Source organism: Canis aureus, chromosome 13 (genome assembly GCF_053574225.1).
Source record: "Canis aureus isolate CA01 chromosome 13, VMU_Caureus_v.1.0, whole genome shotgun sequence".
In the NCBI taxonomy this organism is placed as follows: Eukaryota; Metazoa; Chordata; class Mammalia; order Carnivora; family Canidae; genus Canis; species Canis aureus.
Window position 1 is genome coordinate 15,720,135 of NC_135623.1, and position 18,847 is coordinate 15,738,981.

General features: G+C 36.6%; 1 protein-coding gene across 2 annotated transcripts in view; it reads right to left on the reverse strand.

Annotated features, from left to right (window-relative positions):
• ZFYVE9 (zinc finger FYVE-type containing 9) overlaps positions 1–18,847 on the reverse strand; it is a 184,360-nt gene that overhangs the window by 99,062 nt on the left and 66,451 nt on the right. For both annotated transcript variants that reach the window (XM_077844919.1, XM_077844918.1), the window contains exons 3-4: positions 15,552–15,656; positions 8,768–10,869 (exon numbers count right to left, since the gene is read on the reverse strand). In XM_077844919.1, the coding sequence (XP_077701045.1) occupies positions 8,768–10,869; positions 15,552–15,621 (2,172 nt within the window). In that variant the 5' untranslated portion in view covers positions 15,622–15,656. The remainder of the gene's footprint in view (positions 1–8,767; positions 10,870–15,551; positions 15,657–18,847) is intronic.

Consider the following 18,847-nt stretch of genomic DNA (forward strand, 5'->3'; position numbering starts at 1 on the left):
TTTTAACTATATTAGAATTGAAATATTTTAAAGGCAGCCCGGGTGGCTCAGCAGTTTAGCACTGCCTTCCCCCCAGGGCCTGCCTGATCCTGGAGACCTGGGATCAAATCCCACCTCGGGCTCCCTGCATGGAGCCTGCTTCTCCCTCTGCCTGTGTCTCTGCCTCTGTGTGTGTGTGTGTGTGTGTGTCTCATGAATAAATAAAATATTAAAAAAAAATTTTTTTTTAAGTGTGCCACGAGGGGGCACCCAGGTGGCCCAGTCATTTGGGCGGCTGACTCTTGGTTTTGGCTCAGGTCATAATCTTAGTGTCAAGAAATCAAGCCCTGCAAGGGGGGAGGCACTCAGCAGGGAGCCTCCTTGGAATTCTCTCTCTCCCTCCCTCTGCCCCTCCCTCCCCTCTCTAAAATAAATAAATAAATCTCGAAAAAAAAAATGTGTGCCATGATTGATGTCTGAGTTCCAAAATAGGTAAAATAAAGTAAATCTAATAGTAAATAAGAGGGAAAAAAAGAACAGAAGAATAGTAGTCCAGTATTTCCATCCTTGTAAAGATGAGGAAGCTCATGTCATATTCTAGAGCTCTCAGGATAAGAATTCTTTAAATACCTGGATGAAGTCAATATTGACAAATACTCTTGGAATCCTGCTAAAACAGTACATATGACATAAATCGAATTTAGTATCAGGCAAGTTTATCTTAACTAATGCAGCAGGCATTTTCCTATGGTTAAAATATAAGCACCATCAAATTTTTTCATGCTCTGAAACATTATTTTATTCCAGATAGCATCAAAAACATTGTAACTCTCCCCTAATATTTCAGGTGAGTATGATGCTGTATTCTTTAATATTACTGAATAAAAATATTGTTAACGTCTAAAAATTATTTTAAATAATGTGTTTTATTCTTGGTTTTAAATATGACATTTTAGGGAAGCCTGGGTGGCTCAGCAGTTGAGCGTTTGCCTTCAGCTCAGGGCATGATGCCAGGATCCAGGATCAAGTCCCACATCAGGCTCCTTCCAAGGAGCCTGCTTCTCCCTCTGCCTGTGTCTCTGCCTCTCTGTGTCTCTCTCACGAATAAATAAATAAAATCTTTTTTAAAAATTTAAAAATGATATTTTAATTTTTAAAGTATATTTTCACTTAAACTAAAAATATGGCATGATGACATGAGTTCAAAATATTATATAGGTTTTTTTTTTAAGATTTATCTATTTATTTGAGAGAGAGAGAATGACAGAAAGAGTGCACAAGTGAGGGGAGGGGCAAAGGGAGAGAATCATCAGACTCCCCACTGAACGCAGAGCCTAACGGAGCTCCATCCCATGATTCCTGAGATCATGACTCAAGATGAAAAAAGGAGATAGATAGATGCTCAACTGACTGAGCCACCAAGCACCCCTATAGTTCTCTTACACATCTTTATATATAAAATTACTCCTGATATTACTGTGGAACACTAATTCAAATTAAAAGTAGCATTAGACATTAACTGTTTTGCCATTTTATACAGAAACATATATTATGTAAATTATATAAACATAAAATATTTATATAGTATGTAAATATAAAATACATCAAATTAATATAATTACATTTGTAAATGCTCAATATATGTTAAATATCTGTAATTCCAAGTGTCTGAAAGGGGAAAACTTATCAGAACTATATTAAAAGTTAATCTGAGTCATTTTTCAAAATCCTGTTTTAACATTAGGCATATCATCAAGCTATATTTTTATAAACTGTAATGAAGGTCATGTGTGTCTAAAGGGATCTTGAAGAAATACTGGGAATCAAAAAGGAAAGAGTAATTGCAAAATAAAACTCTCTGTAGCACATTTAACTGACACCTTGATAAAGAGCATTTAATCCAGAGGACTTCCAGAAAACACACTTTCAGCACAGCACACTTCAAAATGTTTAATGGTGTACTCTTCTCACAAAGTGACCTTAGCTAATCAGTACATTTAGTAATAATTTTACAGAGATAAATCACTGCTAGTACAAATCTTTCCATTTTCTTTTTTTCTTTTAAACAGTTCATAAAAATCTCTTTCAGAGCTGCAAGGAAACAGAATAGTCTATGCAATCCTCTCCTTCTATAAAAGAAACAGAAGCCTAGAGCTCTTTCATATCCATTCCAGTGTTTTCTACATTACCTCTCTTACAGTTCTCTTCTCTGTTCTATTTATTCAAATTACTAATACAATAAAAAAATTCATCTACGTTTATACTTTTAAAGCCAATTACAATGGAAAAAATAATTGTAAGTAAACTGAAGTGGTACATATTATTACCATCACTAAATCTCTCCTCATTCAATCACTTTGCATTCATATTGTTTTTTTACTTTGTAAATCAAGACCTGATAGGTAAAGTTAAACCTAAAATCCTGCTAATTTTGGTAATTTCACCTGATATCACCAATCATTCAGAATTCTCCTCTTCCTTTTAAATTCAAATACTCAAATTCCCAATCCTTTACCACTGCCCAAAACTAATGTTCACCCAAAGACAAAGACATATTTCTAGTAAGCAATTCAAGTACAGATAAATCTTGTTGCTATGTCCAGTATCATAAAAAGAGCATAAGGCAGGATGCCTGGGTGGCTCCATGGTTGAGCATCTGCCTTTGGCTTAGGTCATGATCCCGGGGTCTTGGGATCGAGTCCCGCATCAGGTTCCCCGCAGGGAGCCTAGCCTGCTTCTCCCTCTGCCTATGTCTTTGCCTCTCTGTGCCTTTCACTAATAAATAAATAAAATCTTTTTTTTTTTTTAAGGCCTAAGGCTTTGGAGTCAGACAGATTTGTCTTAAAATCCATATGCTCTTGGGGCACCTGCTCATGGCAACCCCTGCTTGGTCTCTCTCAAATAAATAAAAATCTTCTAAAAAAATCCATGCTCTCTCATTTTCAAACTGAGGATATAGGCAGATTACTTAATCTTTCTGAGGCACATTTTTCTCACCTGTAACTATATCTCACAGAACTGTAATATTAGATAAGTCTAGCATAAAGTGTAAATGTTCAAAATGTTATTCTATTCTTTATCTTTCACACCATCTCAAACAAATACAAAATATCCAGGTAATAATTATCAGTTCAAGAAATTTTACTTTTTTAATTTTTTTTAAAGATTTCATTTATTTATCCATGAGACACACACAGAGGCAGAGACACAGGCAGAGGGAGAAACAGGCTCCATGCAGGGAGCCCGACGTAGGACTCAATCCCAGGTCCCCAGGATCACACCCTGGGCTGAAGGCAGTGCTAAACCGCGGAGCCACCCGGGCTGCCCAGAAATTTTACTTTTAAATATTTTATGTCTACTTCTATTAAATAGTAAACAGAGTAGTCATTAACTGCCTGGCACCAAATAACTAATAATGGGCCACATCAGAGATGGTAATGGATAAAGTGTGACAAAGCTTTGAAAATGACCAGGGATGCCTAGATGGCTCAGCTAGTTAAACATCTGCCTTCAGCTCAGGTGATGATCCCAGGGTCCTCAGATCCAGCCCCGTCTCACCTTGGACTCCCCTGTTCAGTAGGGAATCTGCTTCTCCCTCCCCCTCTGCCTTCCTCTGCCCTCCCCTCTCCACCCAACCCCCTCCCCCATCTCACTCATATAAAATCTTAAAAAAAAAAAAGAAAATGATCAAATGGAAGACATTTTTCTTTTAAAAATTGTTCATTTTCAAAAAAAAAATTCTTCACTTTCAAAACTCCTCTTTCCTTTACTCTTAAATTCAATGTTTTCTTAGTCCTTTGAAGTCAAATGATCAAATAAAAAGGGGTCAAAATATTGATGGCAAATGAAGCTTGACAGAGGATGAATACTCATGATCTGGCTGAGGTCAGTGATTTCCCCAGAAAATTAATATGGATATGTAATAATGGTGATCATCTGAACTTAGAGGGCACCTTTTGGGGAAAGAGTTCTCTGTACTCTTTCTATTCTATAATTTATCACCTACTATACAGGAGAGGGAGGGATTATGTTGCTATATGGAGCAATTATATAAATTAATAACGTGTGAAAATAAATAAAACGTGTGAAATTAAATAAAACTCAAATATGCTGACCATTTTAGAGTGTGACATATTTTTCCAATTAACAATGAAGACAAGAATGGAATCCAGATATCTTGATCTCCATTTTAGCAATAGATATAAAGTACATTTTAAAACTTTCATAAATTTTAGTGTAATTATTTTACATTCTACTTAATTACATTTTACCAAGATAAATGCTATAACAATTCAATTACTGGGCAGCCCCCGTGGCTCAGCGGGTTAGCGCCACCTTCGATCTGGGGCCTGATCCTGGAGACCCGGGATCAGGTCCTATGTCGGGTTCCCTGCATGGAGCCTGCTTCTCCCTCTGCCTGTGTCTCTGCCTCTCTCTCTCGGTCTCTCATGAATAAATAAATGAAAACCTTAAAAAAAATTCAATTGCTTATCAAAAATTGAATATAAGCTTTAAACTACGCTAAATAATTTCCCACAATTTTCTGTTAACTCCTTCAATATTCAAGTGTATTTTTATCTTGACCCATTCTTCTGTAAGATGAATTTCCCTTTACCCATGAATTTTCCACCTGTACTCTGATGTGATCTTTTTTCTCTTACACTTTAGAACTCTGTCCCATAAATTATATCCTTTTATATATCTCCCTCTCCAGTCATCTCGTAACATGACTTTCCTGATTCACTCTGCCACTTAAAAAAATTAATGCCTTATTCTCAGTGATCCTAAAGTATTTTGTTCATACTGCTAGCATAAATGAGGAGACATGCTAGAAACAGTAAGACTGAAAGAAAGATACTAGCTTGGAGCACCTGGTGTCTAAGTTAGGCGTCCCACTTTTGGTTTCGGCTAAGGTCATGATCTCATGGGTCATGGGATCCAGCCCCAGTCAGCTCCACACTCAGTGGTAGTTTGTTTGAATTTCTCTCCTTCTGCCCCTCCCCCTGCTCATGTTGTCACTGTCTCTTCTCTCTCACAATTAAAAAATAAAAAAAAAAAAAAAGATTACTAGCTTTAAAGCTGCCTCTAGCATTTACAAGCTATGAGATCCTAGGCATATTCCTTGACTACTCTGAGCCTCTGATTCTTAATCAAATAGGAAAAACTTAACAACCTATTCTACAAGAGTGTAATGAGGATTAAATGAGATGGAATATAAAGCATATATAACCAGCTCTTAATACAATGTCTTACAATTTGTAGTGGGATGGTCTACTCAGATCAATGGTTCAAAATGTTTTTTAGGATTTTTTTTAAACTCCAGGAAATCCAGATTTTCCTCTCCCAACTTATTGAAATCAGTGCTCTTGATTACAAACTTCATGAGGTCATATATCACAATTTTTGTATCTTTGAATCTCTCTTTTTTTTTTTAAGATTTATTTATTTATTTATTTATTTATTTATTTATTTATTCATTCATTCATTCATTCATTCAGAGAGAGCGAAAGAGAGGCAGAGACACAGGCAGAGAGAGAAGCAGGCTGCACGCAGGGAGCCCGACGTGGGACTCGATCCCGGGTCTCCAGGATCACACCCCAGACTGCAGGCGGCGCTAAACCGCTGCGCCACCCGGGCTGCCCGTATCTCTGAATCTCTAATAACTAGCCCAGAACCTTTCACATATTAGATGTTTAATACATGCTTGTTAGAGTAAAGAGAATTAAGCTGTAGATATTAAGTAGAGAAATTAATGGAAATACAAACTAAATTTGTTTTTTCAACAGTAAGCATTATTTTACAAAATCCCATTGCTTGGGTTATTTATCTAGCTACATTCCCAATATCATCTCATTAATAGCTAGAAAAAGTATACCTATATTACAAGCTCTTTTCTTCTGGGAAGCTCAAAGATTTTTTTTTAAAGATTTTATTTATTTATTCATGATAAACACAGAGAGAGAGAGAGGCAGAGGGAGAAGCAGGCTCCATGCAGGGAGCCCGATGCGGGACTCGATCCCGGGTCTCCAGGATCACGCCCTCGGCCAAAGGCAAGCGCTAAACCGCTGAGCCACCCAGGGATCGCAAGCTCAAAGATTTTTACACAACATCCCTGAGGTAACTGGAGATGGAAAGGAAAAAAATAGAATATGAATCTATAATCCACATCAATCCATAAATTCATAAATTCCCAGCAAAACTTCCATCAAACTTTTCAGTTTATGTGCATTTTGCCACCATTTTTTTTAAGATTTATTTATTCAATTATTTATCTATTTATTCATGAGAGACAGACAGAGAGACAGAGAGACAGGCAGAGACACAGGCAGAGAGAGAAACAGGTTCTTTCTCCGCAGGAGCCCAATGTGGGACGCTATCCCTGGGGATCAGGTCGTGAGTCAAAGGCAGATGCTCAACCACTAAGCTACCCAGCAGTCCCTCCACCATTCCCTTTCCAAATCCACCTAAGTTACCTATTTATTCATCACACCTGGATATGCTGATCTAGAGCTAAAGTGTTATTATTTGCTCAAGAACAAAATTTTCAGAAAGTGTTATACACAGTAAGCAACACATAGAACATAAAAATGACAACTCTAATTCCTTAATAGAAAATTGACTGTTTAGGCTACTGATCATAGGTTTACCTTAGACTACAAGATATAGGAATTAGAAAAATTATTTTCTTCAAATTTTAATAATCAGAGACCAGCAGCCCAATTATAGCTTTCACTTCCTTCTGCTCCCCATCACTTGGTTCTTTTGTACCCTACAGTAGCCCTTGCCGACTGCCCACCCAGGAAACATTCTCCTCCTTTTTGTATTCACGGAATCTCACTTTTGTTCAGGCAACATTGGGTTTAGTCCCAGGGGATGATCGTGACTGATCTTCGTCAATCCTAGCAATCCTGTTCCTGTTTGTCAATAATTGATATAAAATGGAACCTGTGTTCTAAAACTGGCCAATAAATTGAAAGAAGTTGCTAGGGATTCTTTCCTCCCTGATGAGAGGGCAGCAAGAAGAATAGGCTCTCTTGCCCCTCACCAATTTCCCTGTACTTAAGAAGTTGCCAGGTTCAACTTGATGTTTTAAGCTGTGCCACTCTCTTGAGGCCGTAGGTAGATCAAGAAAACTTCAGTGATCCTGACTAAACCCAGGCCTAAGTGAGACTCTACCTTCAGGCTTTTGTTACATGAAATGTTATTTTTATCTACATCACTAAGGGTCAGATCCTCTGTTCTTTAAAGTTGAAAGCATCCTAAATAACACAAAGAGGCCAATAAGTCAGGCAAGAAGGGAAGTAGATTTAATTACTGAGCACTTACTATTACATCTGTAATCTCATTTAATTTCATTTAATCTCACAACAGTCCAACGAAAATTACTAATCTTTTGTTTTTATAAAAACAAAAGCTTAATAAAGTTATATAGTAATAGTAACAATGCTAAAATTGAAATCCATACCTGAAACCAAATTTTGCATTTTTGAAAAAATATAAAATCCCCTTCCTCCTTGTTTCCAGATCTTGTTAAAAAGATAAACCAGTAAGTTGATATGATAATATCAAGCAAAACTCAGGGAGAGCTAAGGACTATCAATTATTCTTTTTTTTGTTTTAAAGATTTTATTTATTTATTCATGAGAGACACAGAGAGAGAAGCAGAGACACAGGCAGAGGGAGAAGTAAGCTCCATGCAGGGAACCCGATGTGGGACTCCATCCCGGGACCACAGGATCATGCTGAGTTGAAGGCAGGTGTTCAATCGCTGAGCCACCCAGGCGTCCCTCAATTATTCTTATAATCTTGTCACAGGATCTATATCCCTCAACTCTATTTTATACCAAAGTTACATGGGGAAGAGGTGCCTGGCTGGGTGGGGCAGTCGATTTTAAGGGCCTGACTCTGTTTTGGCTCAGGTTGTGATCTCTTGGTCATGAAAGCAGGCCCCAGGCCCAGCTCTGCACTGAACACGGAGTCTGCTTGGGACTTTCTCCCTTTGCCTCTTACCCTCCTTGAATAAATAAATAAATTTTTAAAAGTAAAAGTTATATGGGGGAAAAAGACAAAACTATGTGTATATGTGTATAAAAAGCTCCAGAATGTCTAGTAGAGTGACCAAAATCCTACAGCAAAAACTAGGATAGATTTTAAGTGTAATATTCAATTTCTCAAGAATAAAAAAATATTAAATAAATCAAGTTTTTTTTTTTTTTTTTTAAGATTTTACTTATTTATTCATGAGACAGAAGAAAGAAAGAGAGAGAGAGGCAGAGACAGAAGCAGAGGGAGAAGCAGGCTCCATTCAGGAAGCCCGATATGGGATTCAATCCCAGAACTCCAGGATCACGCCCTGAGCCGAAGGCAGGCACTAAACCGCTGAGCCACCCAGGGATCTCACAAGTATTTCTTAAAATAAAAAAATAACTTCCTAAAAAAAAAAAAAAAATAACTTCCTTATTTCAAACTATTCCATTAACCAAGTATCTATCAATATAGAAACCACAAAGTTAGCACTTCCTCAATTTTCATCTGTTCCTAGTAAGAGATTCAGCTTAATCTTGGCACAAAAAAAAAAAAAAAAAAAAAAAAAAAAAAAATTATATAAACACTAAAATTCAGCAAGGTCATTTTTTATTTAGAGATTTACAAGAACTGGGTGTTCCAAGCTATTTATAATATCATCTTAATCAGAATTATGTTCACTTTATATTGCCTTTATTAATCTCTAATTGAGTTCAATAAAATAGGCATGTCATATTTCTGACCTGATAAATACACCACTTACCTTCCCACATGCTCTGCAATGATGCCTCCTTTTGGTGAATGTGAACCTGGCTTCACATTTCATGCAGTTTGGAGCCTGAGAATCTGGTACCCATACTGGAGCCACCTCACCCAGAGTAGTAAATGGTTTTCTGGCAGAAATTCCAAATTGACCAGCTCTGAGATCATTATCTGGGCTTTCTGGAGCTAATGCAAGGCACGGTCTACTGGATATCCCAGACTCGTAGTTTTCTAAATGTTCCCCATTTGTATCAGCAACCGACATGTTTCCCAAAGAGGCATTGCATACATTGGTTGTTGAGTTTTCCCCTAATTTTGCTTTCCCAAGAACATCATTTTTGTTTTTAATATTATTTCCACGATTTGTAGGAAGGTCATTTTGCAAATGGTCAGACAATGGCTTTGGAATTTGAAGTTTAAGATTAGAAGGTTGCTTGGGTCTTGCACCACCAAAAGGAACACTGATAGATTGCAGATTTGCTACTATCTTGGGTGAAGACTGCCCAAGCATGGATGGAACTTGGCTACAGAAACTGTGTAAATAATTTTTCTTCATTAGGTCACCAGTGCTGTTTAAAAGTAGTCCACTCCCTTCTGTGGCTTCATTTCCTCTCTGTTCATAAATATTTGAGTAGCATTCTGACTTGCTCTCTTCTATTTCCTTTTCTTCTGTTACTGAATCTTCTTTGGAGGGTAAGGTCTTTGGAACAAAACAAACAACTGGGCTCTGCATTCCATAGGAATCACAATTAGGTAGAGAATTTGCTGCTGGTGTATCCATAGTGGAGAAATCACTTCCTTCACTTTCATTCATGCAAGTTCCTTTTAAGTCTAGATCTGCTTCTGCCATTCTCTCACACTCTCCTCCACTATCATTGTAAATGTCCTCAGGCTGATTCATTGGCAGAAACTTCTCATTTTCTTTATTTATTTGGCTGTCATTCATATCATTTAGTTTAGTCAATTTCCAATTAGTCATATCCTGAGAGTCAGAGAAATGCTCTGTCATATTAAGAAGTTCTGAAGTGCCAAGAATTTCTGCACGTTCACAACCTTCCTTTTTATCAGCTCTAATGTCACCGGGCACAAGACAATCTGAAAACTGTTCACAGTTATTATCCCTTCCAGACCCATTAGGCATGTCTGTTTTGAGAAGCAAAGATAGACCAGATCGGACAGAGTCTTCAGTTGTTCTCTCTTCTGCTGGTTCTTTTTTCATCAAAATCCCCTCACTCAAGTGGGAAAAGGAGTTTGGACTCCCTAGATCTGTCCTAGCAGAGCCGGTTTTGCCAGTGAGAACTTCATCTGGAATATAGTTCTCTTGCTTTTTAGCAGCAGGACCTTCATCTGTTCCCTGGGATGAGATTACTGAATCAATTGTTAAACTTGTAATCACAGACATGGATGGGTCTCTACCTGTTGTTTCATCATCCTTTAATTGTGAAGGGGAACAGACACTGGTTAGATTATCAGATGAAGTAGTACACATATGTTTAACAGAATCCCCCACTGCACTTGGTCTGTTCAACAGATCCATTTGTTTCTCTGAGTTCATATCTTTTTCAGTGGACCCATTAACACTAAAATTAAATTGATCAGTTTGTCTGTTTTCGTTATCCAATGAACAGCTAAAAGCATCCACAAGGGACTGACTGTCATAATTATTACAATCCTGCAAATCGCTTTGTAATGTCCTTTTATCACAGTTATGCATGACGGCTACAACAAGAACATTCTTCTCATCTGGCAGACAAGCTACGTTTCCACATTTCTTCTCTCCCACTTGGATAGTACTACATTGATCATCTCGATTACAGTTCCTCTTAATTAACTGATCTTCTGTAACGGCATTTTCATCAATCCACATTGTGTTGATCTCTGGATTCAGACTATAGTCCTGTCCATTAGCACAATGGTCCTCTCCCTCTGCGGTAAGAGAAGCTGAATCAGCCAGAGAGAAGACTTTTAGTTGTGGTTGTGACTCATTAGAAACTGGAGGTTCATTCACACTGGCCAAAGCAGGGTTAAATGACAGTCGGTGAGAAGGGGGATCTAAAATCTTATTCCACTTGGTATCCAATAAAATAGGAGAAACTGTTTCATCTGAAAAAATAAATAATTACAATAAGTTTGCTGGTGACAATGGAAAAACTAGGACTAATTAACTACATTTGCAGATATTCTGAAATCAAATATTCCTAGGATATCTAAAAATAGAATATTCCTAGAATATGAAGTTTCTAATTTTTAAGCTAAGAATAAAAAAAAAATGCTTAAGATTGTTCCTACATATCACCAAGTGGTAATATCCCAGAATGTTCCAAACAACAAAAGAATTCTATCTCAATCTAGTAACATAATTAATATCGCACATAGGCTGTACTTGGTGGTGGGGGCACGGAATAGCAATGGGAAGGACCTTAGATTGGCTGGATACAACACAGGGTGGGGACTAATCTAAGGTGAAAAAAGTTAGGACAGTGGTAAAGATGTACTAATTAAGTGGGAAGGAAAACAAAGGAATTTTCTAGGGAGACAATGCTCTATGATCTACATGACGACTGGGATGTGGGTTACAGGGATAGATTTATTTGTCAAAACTGGTACAGTTAAGATCATACATTTTAATGTACGTAAATTTCATCTTAAAAAACAGTAAAAAACTTATAAGCAGCAAGGAGTGAATGAAGATACAAATGAAAACTGGCAGGATGATAACTGTTGTTGAAGCTGGAAAATAGGTATACTAGAGCTTACTACATTACTCTTTGTATGTATTTGAAATTTGTCCATAATAAGCATTTTAAAAAGTTTGCTATAGTATGTGAAATTATAACTGAGTCACATTATTAATTAGGTTTATATTATTATCTGAGGATATTTGACAGAAAAATATTCATTTATCTTATTAAATCAACCTACTTATATTCTTTTTTTTTAAAGATTTTTTATTTATTTATTCATGTGAGACACACACACAGAGAGAGAAGAGAGAGAGAGAGAGAGAGAGAGAGGCAGAGACACAAGCAGAGGGAGAAGCAGGCTCCATGCAGGGAGCCTGACATGGGACTCAATCCCAGGTCTCCAGGATCACGCCTTGGGGCTGAAGGCAGCGCTAAACCGCTGAGCCACCCAGGCTGCCCCAAACTTCTATCCATAAGCATAAATTCATGTTTACTTTTTAAGAGATTATAACTATGATGATTATTTTCCTAATTATAACTATATATGTGCTATATGTGCAACTTAAAAAAATAAGTAATGCATTTATTGTCTTTCTTGCTCTCTTCTTACAGTAAATCTAATAATCACAGTCTTGAAATTATGTAGATATATTTTCCCTTAGGTAGTAACATTTATCTTTGATGCCCCCTTAGGACCTTTCATATCACTATTAAAGCATTTACTATGCTATGATGCAATAGCTTCTACCTTTTTCAGACAACAACCATTTCTCTCCATCATTGTAAGTCTTCACTTTGCATTGTGCCTGGTATATAGTAGGTACACAATATATATATGCTTAGTGAGTACCTATCATAGTAAAAGCATTGTGCTTAAGAAGCATAAAGATTAAATGACAGCTCTGGCCTTCAAGAAGTACATAATCTAGTTAGAAAAATAAGAAACAGATATAATACACACGAGTAATGAGCAGTACAGAACAGCATTAGTATTTGAAAACTATTATGTATCAAAAATAAATGGAAAATAAATTCAGAGAAGAAATATTTTAGAGGCTAAGGCAGCCTCATAGAAGCAGGAAGAAATGGGCTGGGCTTTGAAAACAATTTTTTTTTTGAAAACAATTTTATTAAAGTTTGGAAAAGAGCTCATTCCTAAGGGGGAGCAAGTATAGCCCCAAACACAACAATCTGAGGGAGCAATAAGTAAAATCAGTTTGGGTTGAAAAAAGAATTTGTGTAAGGAAGAATTGAAAAGCAGCTAAATGAAAAGAGTTCATTCCTAAGGGGGAGCAAGTATAGCCCCAAACACAACAATCTGAGGGAGCAATAAGTAAAATCAGTTTGGGTTGAAAAAAGAATTTGTGTAAGGAAGAATTGAAAAGCAGCTAAAAAGGACCTTTATGATAAAGGTCATAAAACATCAAAATGTTTGGAAAATGGTCTTAAATCCTCTGAGTGTTAAATACAGGGTTGATCAAATTTGAACTAGCAGATTTGAGATTTAGTAACATATACTTCCTTTAAAAAAAAGCATCATTATTTCCAAGATGGTTCATTGAAATAAACAGGAAATGCTGTGTCTTACAAGAATATTCAATAATATTTAAGTAAGAATGATCAGTCAGTTATCAAAAATTTCATTATTCAACCACCTACTACATATACATACTGTTAATTATCTAGTGTCATCACAGTCTGTGTGTGGTTTTTCATTTAAAGAAGGAAATTAACACAAAATAAAAAATCACGCTATTTAAAATATACTTTGAAAGATACCACGCTGGAGGTGATAGTTTTAATGCAACTAGTACTAAGATTTTTTAAAAGTAGTTCAAAACAAGTAAACAACATAGTTTCAAACAAGAATCGGGCTTCTGAAGTTCTCCTTCTAAGGGAATTATTTTTTATAAGCAAATGCTGTATTTTTGAACTAAGACAATTTTTACTGATTCAAAAAAAAAAAAACTTTCAAAATCAACTATATACAAAGTACCCTACTAGAATCTACAGAGGTCACAAAAAGATTGATGGAATGAACTAACAGTTTTATTAGAGTCAACGGTATTCTAGATGTATACTATTCATATGATTAGGTATTGTACCTGTATAGGTATCTCATAGTAAATAACCATGGTACACAGAGGGCCACACCAAAGAAAGGATTGAGAAATTATTTGTATAAATGATTGAAAATAAAATAAAAATACACCTCCCACCTTGGTGTGTAGATCCAATAAAATCCTAAATGATTAATTTCACATTTACATGAATCCTATGGCTATGGAGTAGCTGTGGGTCATCAAAGGTTAAATATGAGAAGAGCAGGCTACTGCATGTATCCTTCCTTCTCCCTTTTCCTTCCTTACCCTCATAATTCTGTAAGGCTTGCTCTATCACAGACCCAAAGCAGCAACATTAAAACTAATCTCTTGGGGCACCTGGGTGGCTCAGTCAGTTACACATCTGCCTTTGGCTCAGGTCATTGTCCCAGGATACTGCTTCTTCCCTCAGCTGATGCTCGCTCTCTCTCTCTCTCTCTCTCAAATAAATAAATAAATAAATAAATAAATAAATAAATAAATAAAATCTTTAAAAAACCAAACCAAAACAAAAAAAACCTAATCTTTCTTCCCAACTGCTATCAAAGAACAACCTAAAATCACTGGATAACAGTAAAGGTTTGGAGTCCATTACTAAAATCATGGACTTCAGATCGAAATAGATCACTTTGTAAACTTGTTACATGTCATTTCCTTTTAGAAACAGAGAATACCAGGGGGCACCTAGGTAGCTCAGTTAAGGGTCTGTCTACCTTAGGCTCAGGTCAGGTCAGGGCTCATGGAGCCCTGCCTGGGAGGGAGGGGGGTGTCCCCACTCAGCATGGAATCTGCTTCTCCTCACCCCCCCCCACTAGTGCTCTCTCTTTCAGAAAAGAAGAGAGGCAGAGAGAGAGAGAGAGAGACAGAGAGAGAGAGAGACGGGGGGGGGGGGGGTGGGAGAATACCAGGGAAGGAAAAATCTAATAGTGGCTTATCCTGGGGCACCTGGGTGGCTCAGTCAGTTAAGCATCTGCCTTTAGCTCAGGTCATAATCCCAAGGGTCCTGGGATCAAGCCCTGCATCCGTCAGGCTCCCTGCCTAGCAGGGAGCCTGCTTCTCCCTCTCCCTCTGCTGCTCCCCCTGCTTGTGCTCTCTGTCAAATAAATAAATAAAATCTTTTTAAAAGATAGTAATTGTGGCTTATTCATTTAAATCATACTGAAAGGGAAATTTAAGGAAAAGGTTTTCCTAAATGAAGTGACTCTTAAGCAGACATTTTATCTAACCATTTTGGCAGTAACTTAAAACTGTAAATCTTTTATTTTTTAAAAAAAGATTTTATTTGTTTGAGAGAGAATGCATGTAAGAGAGCACGAGAGAGACAAAGAGAAGGAGAAAGAGCTGAGCTGAAGGAGAGGGTCAGAGGAAGAGAGCAGCAGACCCCTGCAAAGCAGGGAGGCCCCCACTCCTCACAATGTGGGGCTCGATCTCAGGACCCTGGGATTATGACCTGAGCTGTAGGCAGACATTTAACCAACTGAGCCACTCAGGTGTTCCTAAAACTGTAAGTCTTTTAAAATTAGGTTTAAAATGTATGTGTACTTTATTGGCCAATCAACAGGCAATAAGTTATTTTTCTTAGTTTAGGAAATATAATCACACATTCTAAAGCTTCTCTTGACCATAAATTTGTTGTATAAAGAAAATTCAGGCTCTAGTATCATACTGCCTGGATAACTAATCATCCTGCCACTTATCAGCTAACTAACTTTGGGGAAATTGCTTAATCTCTCTGGTCTCTCATCTATAAAGTATAGATAAAATCTATTTTCATGGGATTATTTCAAAGATTAATAATACAGCCTATGTAAATGGTTTACCATCATATCTGGCACATAGTGCTAAAAAATGTTAGTTCTTCTTCTGGGTATTAAAATACAATACTATTATTATTAAATTATTAAGTCATTTTATTTTCTTTAAGTGTTGCATCCTCTTATACCCCACATTCTCCACATCATAAATGCATTCAAATAGATTCACCAAAATAAATTCTCACCTTCGTTTTGTTCAAATTCATCTAATACCTTGTCCAGGTTGTAAGCTTCTGCTTGGAAGTAATTCTCCATCGGTGAGGAAACACCCTGAAGAGACTTATTTAAACCTAGAAAGTAGGTCAAATCTGTATTACACTTTCAATTACTAAAATATAATTTATAGACATTACAACTGATAACAGAAATACAAATGATCATGAGACTGCTATGAACAATTATTCACCAACAAACTGGAAAACCTAAAGGAAATAGATAAATTCCTAGACAAATACAGCCTACCAAGAGTGAATCATGAAGAAACAGAAAATCTGAACAGACCAATTACTAATAAGGAGATTGAATCAGTAATTAAAAACCACCCAATAAAGAAAACTCTAGGACCAGTTGGTTTCACTGACGAAGTCTATCAAACATTAAAAAAAAAAAGAACTGGGGTGCCTATGTGGCACAGTTGATTAAGTGTCTGGCTTTGGCTCGGGTCATGATCCTGGGGTTCTGGAATCCAGTCCGGCATCGGGCTCCCTGCTCAGTGGGAACTCTGCTTCTCCCTCTCTCTCTAACCCTACTTACTGCTCATGCTCTTGCTCTCTCAAATGAATAAATTTTTAAAATATTAAAAAAAAGAATACTATGCTTCTCAAACTCTTCCAAACAATACAAGAGGGAGGAACACTTCTAAACTCATTTTACAGAGCCAACATTACCTTGATACCAGAACCAGGTAAAGACACTAACGAAAAAATAATTACAGACCAGTATTCCTGATGAATATACATACAAAAATCCAAAAACAAAATATTAGCACACCAGATTCAATAATACATTAAAAAGATCATATACCATGATCAAGTGGGATTTACTCTAGGGACACAAAGATGGTTCAACATCTATAAATCAATGTAGTATATCACATTAACAAAATGAAGGATGATCATCTCAATAGATGCAGAAAAAGCATTTAACAAAATTCAACACCTATTTATGATAAAAACCCTCAATCAAGTGGGTAGAGTGAGAACACACCTAAACATAATAAAGGTCATCTATGACAAACCCACAGCTAACATCATACTCAGCAGTGAAAACCTAAAAGCTTTCCTCTAAGCATAAGAACAAGACTAGGATGCTCACTCTCACCATTTATATTCAACATAATACTGGAATTCCTAGCAAAAGCATTTAGGAAGAAAAAGAAACAAAAGGCACATGAATCAGAAAAGAAGTAAAACTGTCTGCACTCGCAGGTGACGTGATATTACATATGGAATATCCTTAAGACTCCAGATACACACACACACACACACACACACACAACCTGTTAGAATAAATGAATTCAATAACATTGCAAGATTAAGTCAATACACAAGGGATGCCTAGCTGGCTCAGTCAGTAGGGGGTGCAGCTCTTGTTCTCTGGTTTGGGAGTTAAGCCCCATGTGTGGCATAGAGTTTTAAATTTTTAAAATTAAAAAAAAATTTTTAAGTGAAGCACAAAAATCATTTGGGTTTCTATATACTAACACCAAATTATCAGAAAGAGAAATTAAGCAAACAATACCATTTATGATTGCATCATAAAGAATAGAATTCCTAGGAATAAATTCAACTAAGGAGGTGAAAGATCAGCACTCAGAAGACACTGATGAAATAATTAGAAGACACAAACAGATGGAAAGATATTCTGAGGTCATAGATTGGAAAAATTAATATTGTTAAAATGTCCATACTACCCAAAGCAATTTACGGATTCAATGTAATCTCTATCAAAATTCCAATGGCATTTTTTACAAAAACAAAAGAAAATCCAGTAATGTGAATGGATCCACAAGAGACCCTGAATAGCCAAGGCAATCTTGAGAAAGAACAAAGCTGGAACCATCACAATTCTTTTTTTTTTTTTTTTACCATCACAATTCTTAATTTTAAACTATATTACAAAGTTATAGTATGGTATTGACATAAAAAAACAGACACATAATCATTGGAACAGTAAAGAGATCCCAGAAATAAAACCACATATAGGGTCAAATAATTTATGACAAAGGAGTCAACAATATATGAGAAAGGATAGTCTTCAATAAATGGTGTTGGGGGGGAGGCCCGGTGGCTTAGCGGTTTAGCACCGCCTTCAGCCCAGGGTGTGATCCTGGAGACCTGGGATCGAGTCCCTTGTCAGGCTCCAAGCATGGAGCCTGCTTCTCCCTCTGCCTCTCTCTCTCTCTCTCTCTCTCTCTGTCTCTAATAAATAAATTAAAAATATAAAAAAAAATAAATGGTGTTGGGAAAGCTGGACAGCCACATACAAAAGAATGAAACCATACACCTATCTTATACCACACACAAAGATTAACACAAAGGTCAACTTAACTCAACATGGATTAAAGACTTGAACATAAGACCTGAAACCATAAAATGCCTATAAGAAAACAAAGGCGGTAATAAGCTCCCTGACATTGTTTTTTTTTTTTTTTTAATATTTACTTATCTATTTATTCATGAGAGACACAGACCGAGAGAGAGAGGCAGAGACACAGGCAGAGGGAGAAGCAGGCTCCCCGCAGGGAGCTCAATGTGGGACTCGATCCCAGATCCCGGGACCATGACCTGAGCCAAAGGCGGACGCCCAACCGCTGAGCCACCGAGGCACCCCCCGACATTGTTCTTAAAGATGATATTTTGGATCTGACTCCAAAAGCAAAGGCAAGAAAAGCAAAAATAAACAGGTAGAACTATATCAAACTTAAAAGCTTCTGCACAGCAGAGGAAACCATCAACAAAATAAAAAGCAACCTACTGAATGGAAGAAAATATTTGCAAATCATATATCCAATAAGGAGTAATACCCAAAATATATTCAGAACTCACAACTTGACTGCAAAAACAAACAAACAAAAAAAACCCAAACAATCCAACTAAAAAATACACAGAAATAATAAGTGTAATTGTTATTGTGTACTGTTGATGGGAATGAAAACTGTATGAAAAGGAGTATGCAGGTTCCTCAAAAAATTAAAAATAGGACTACCATATGATTCAGCAATTCCTCTACTAGGTATTTATTTTAAAAATGAAAATACACAAAGCCAACTATGTCTGAAGTGATGGATATTAACTAAACTTATTGTGGTAATCATTCTAATATATACATATATCAAATCATTATGTTGTACACCTTAAACTAATACAATGTTATATGTCAATTATATCTCAATAAGCTGGAAAAAAGATTTATGAATACAAATATTTATATAATTTATAAATCTTAAGTAAACAAGGATAAAATGTCTTATACATCTACT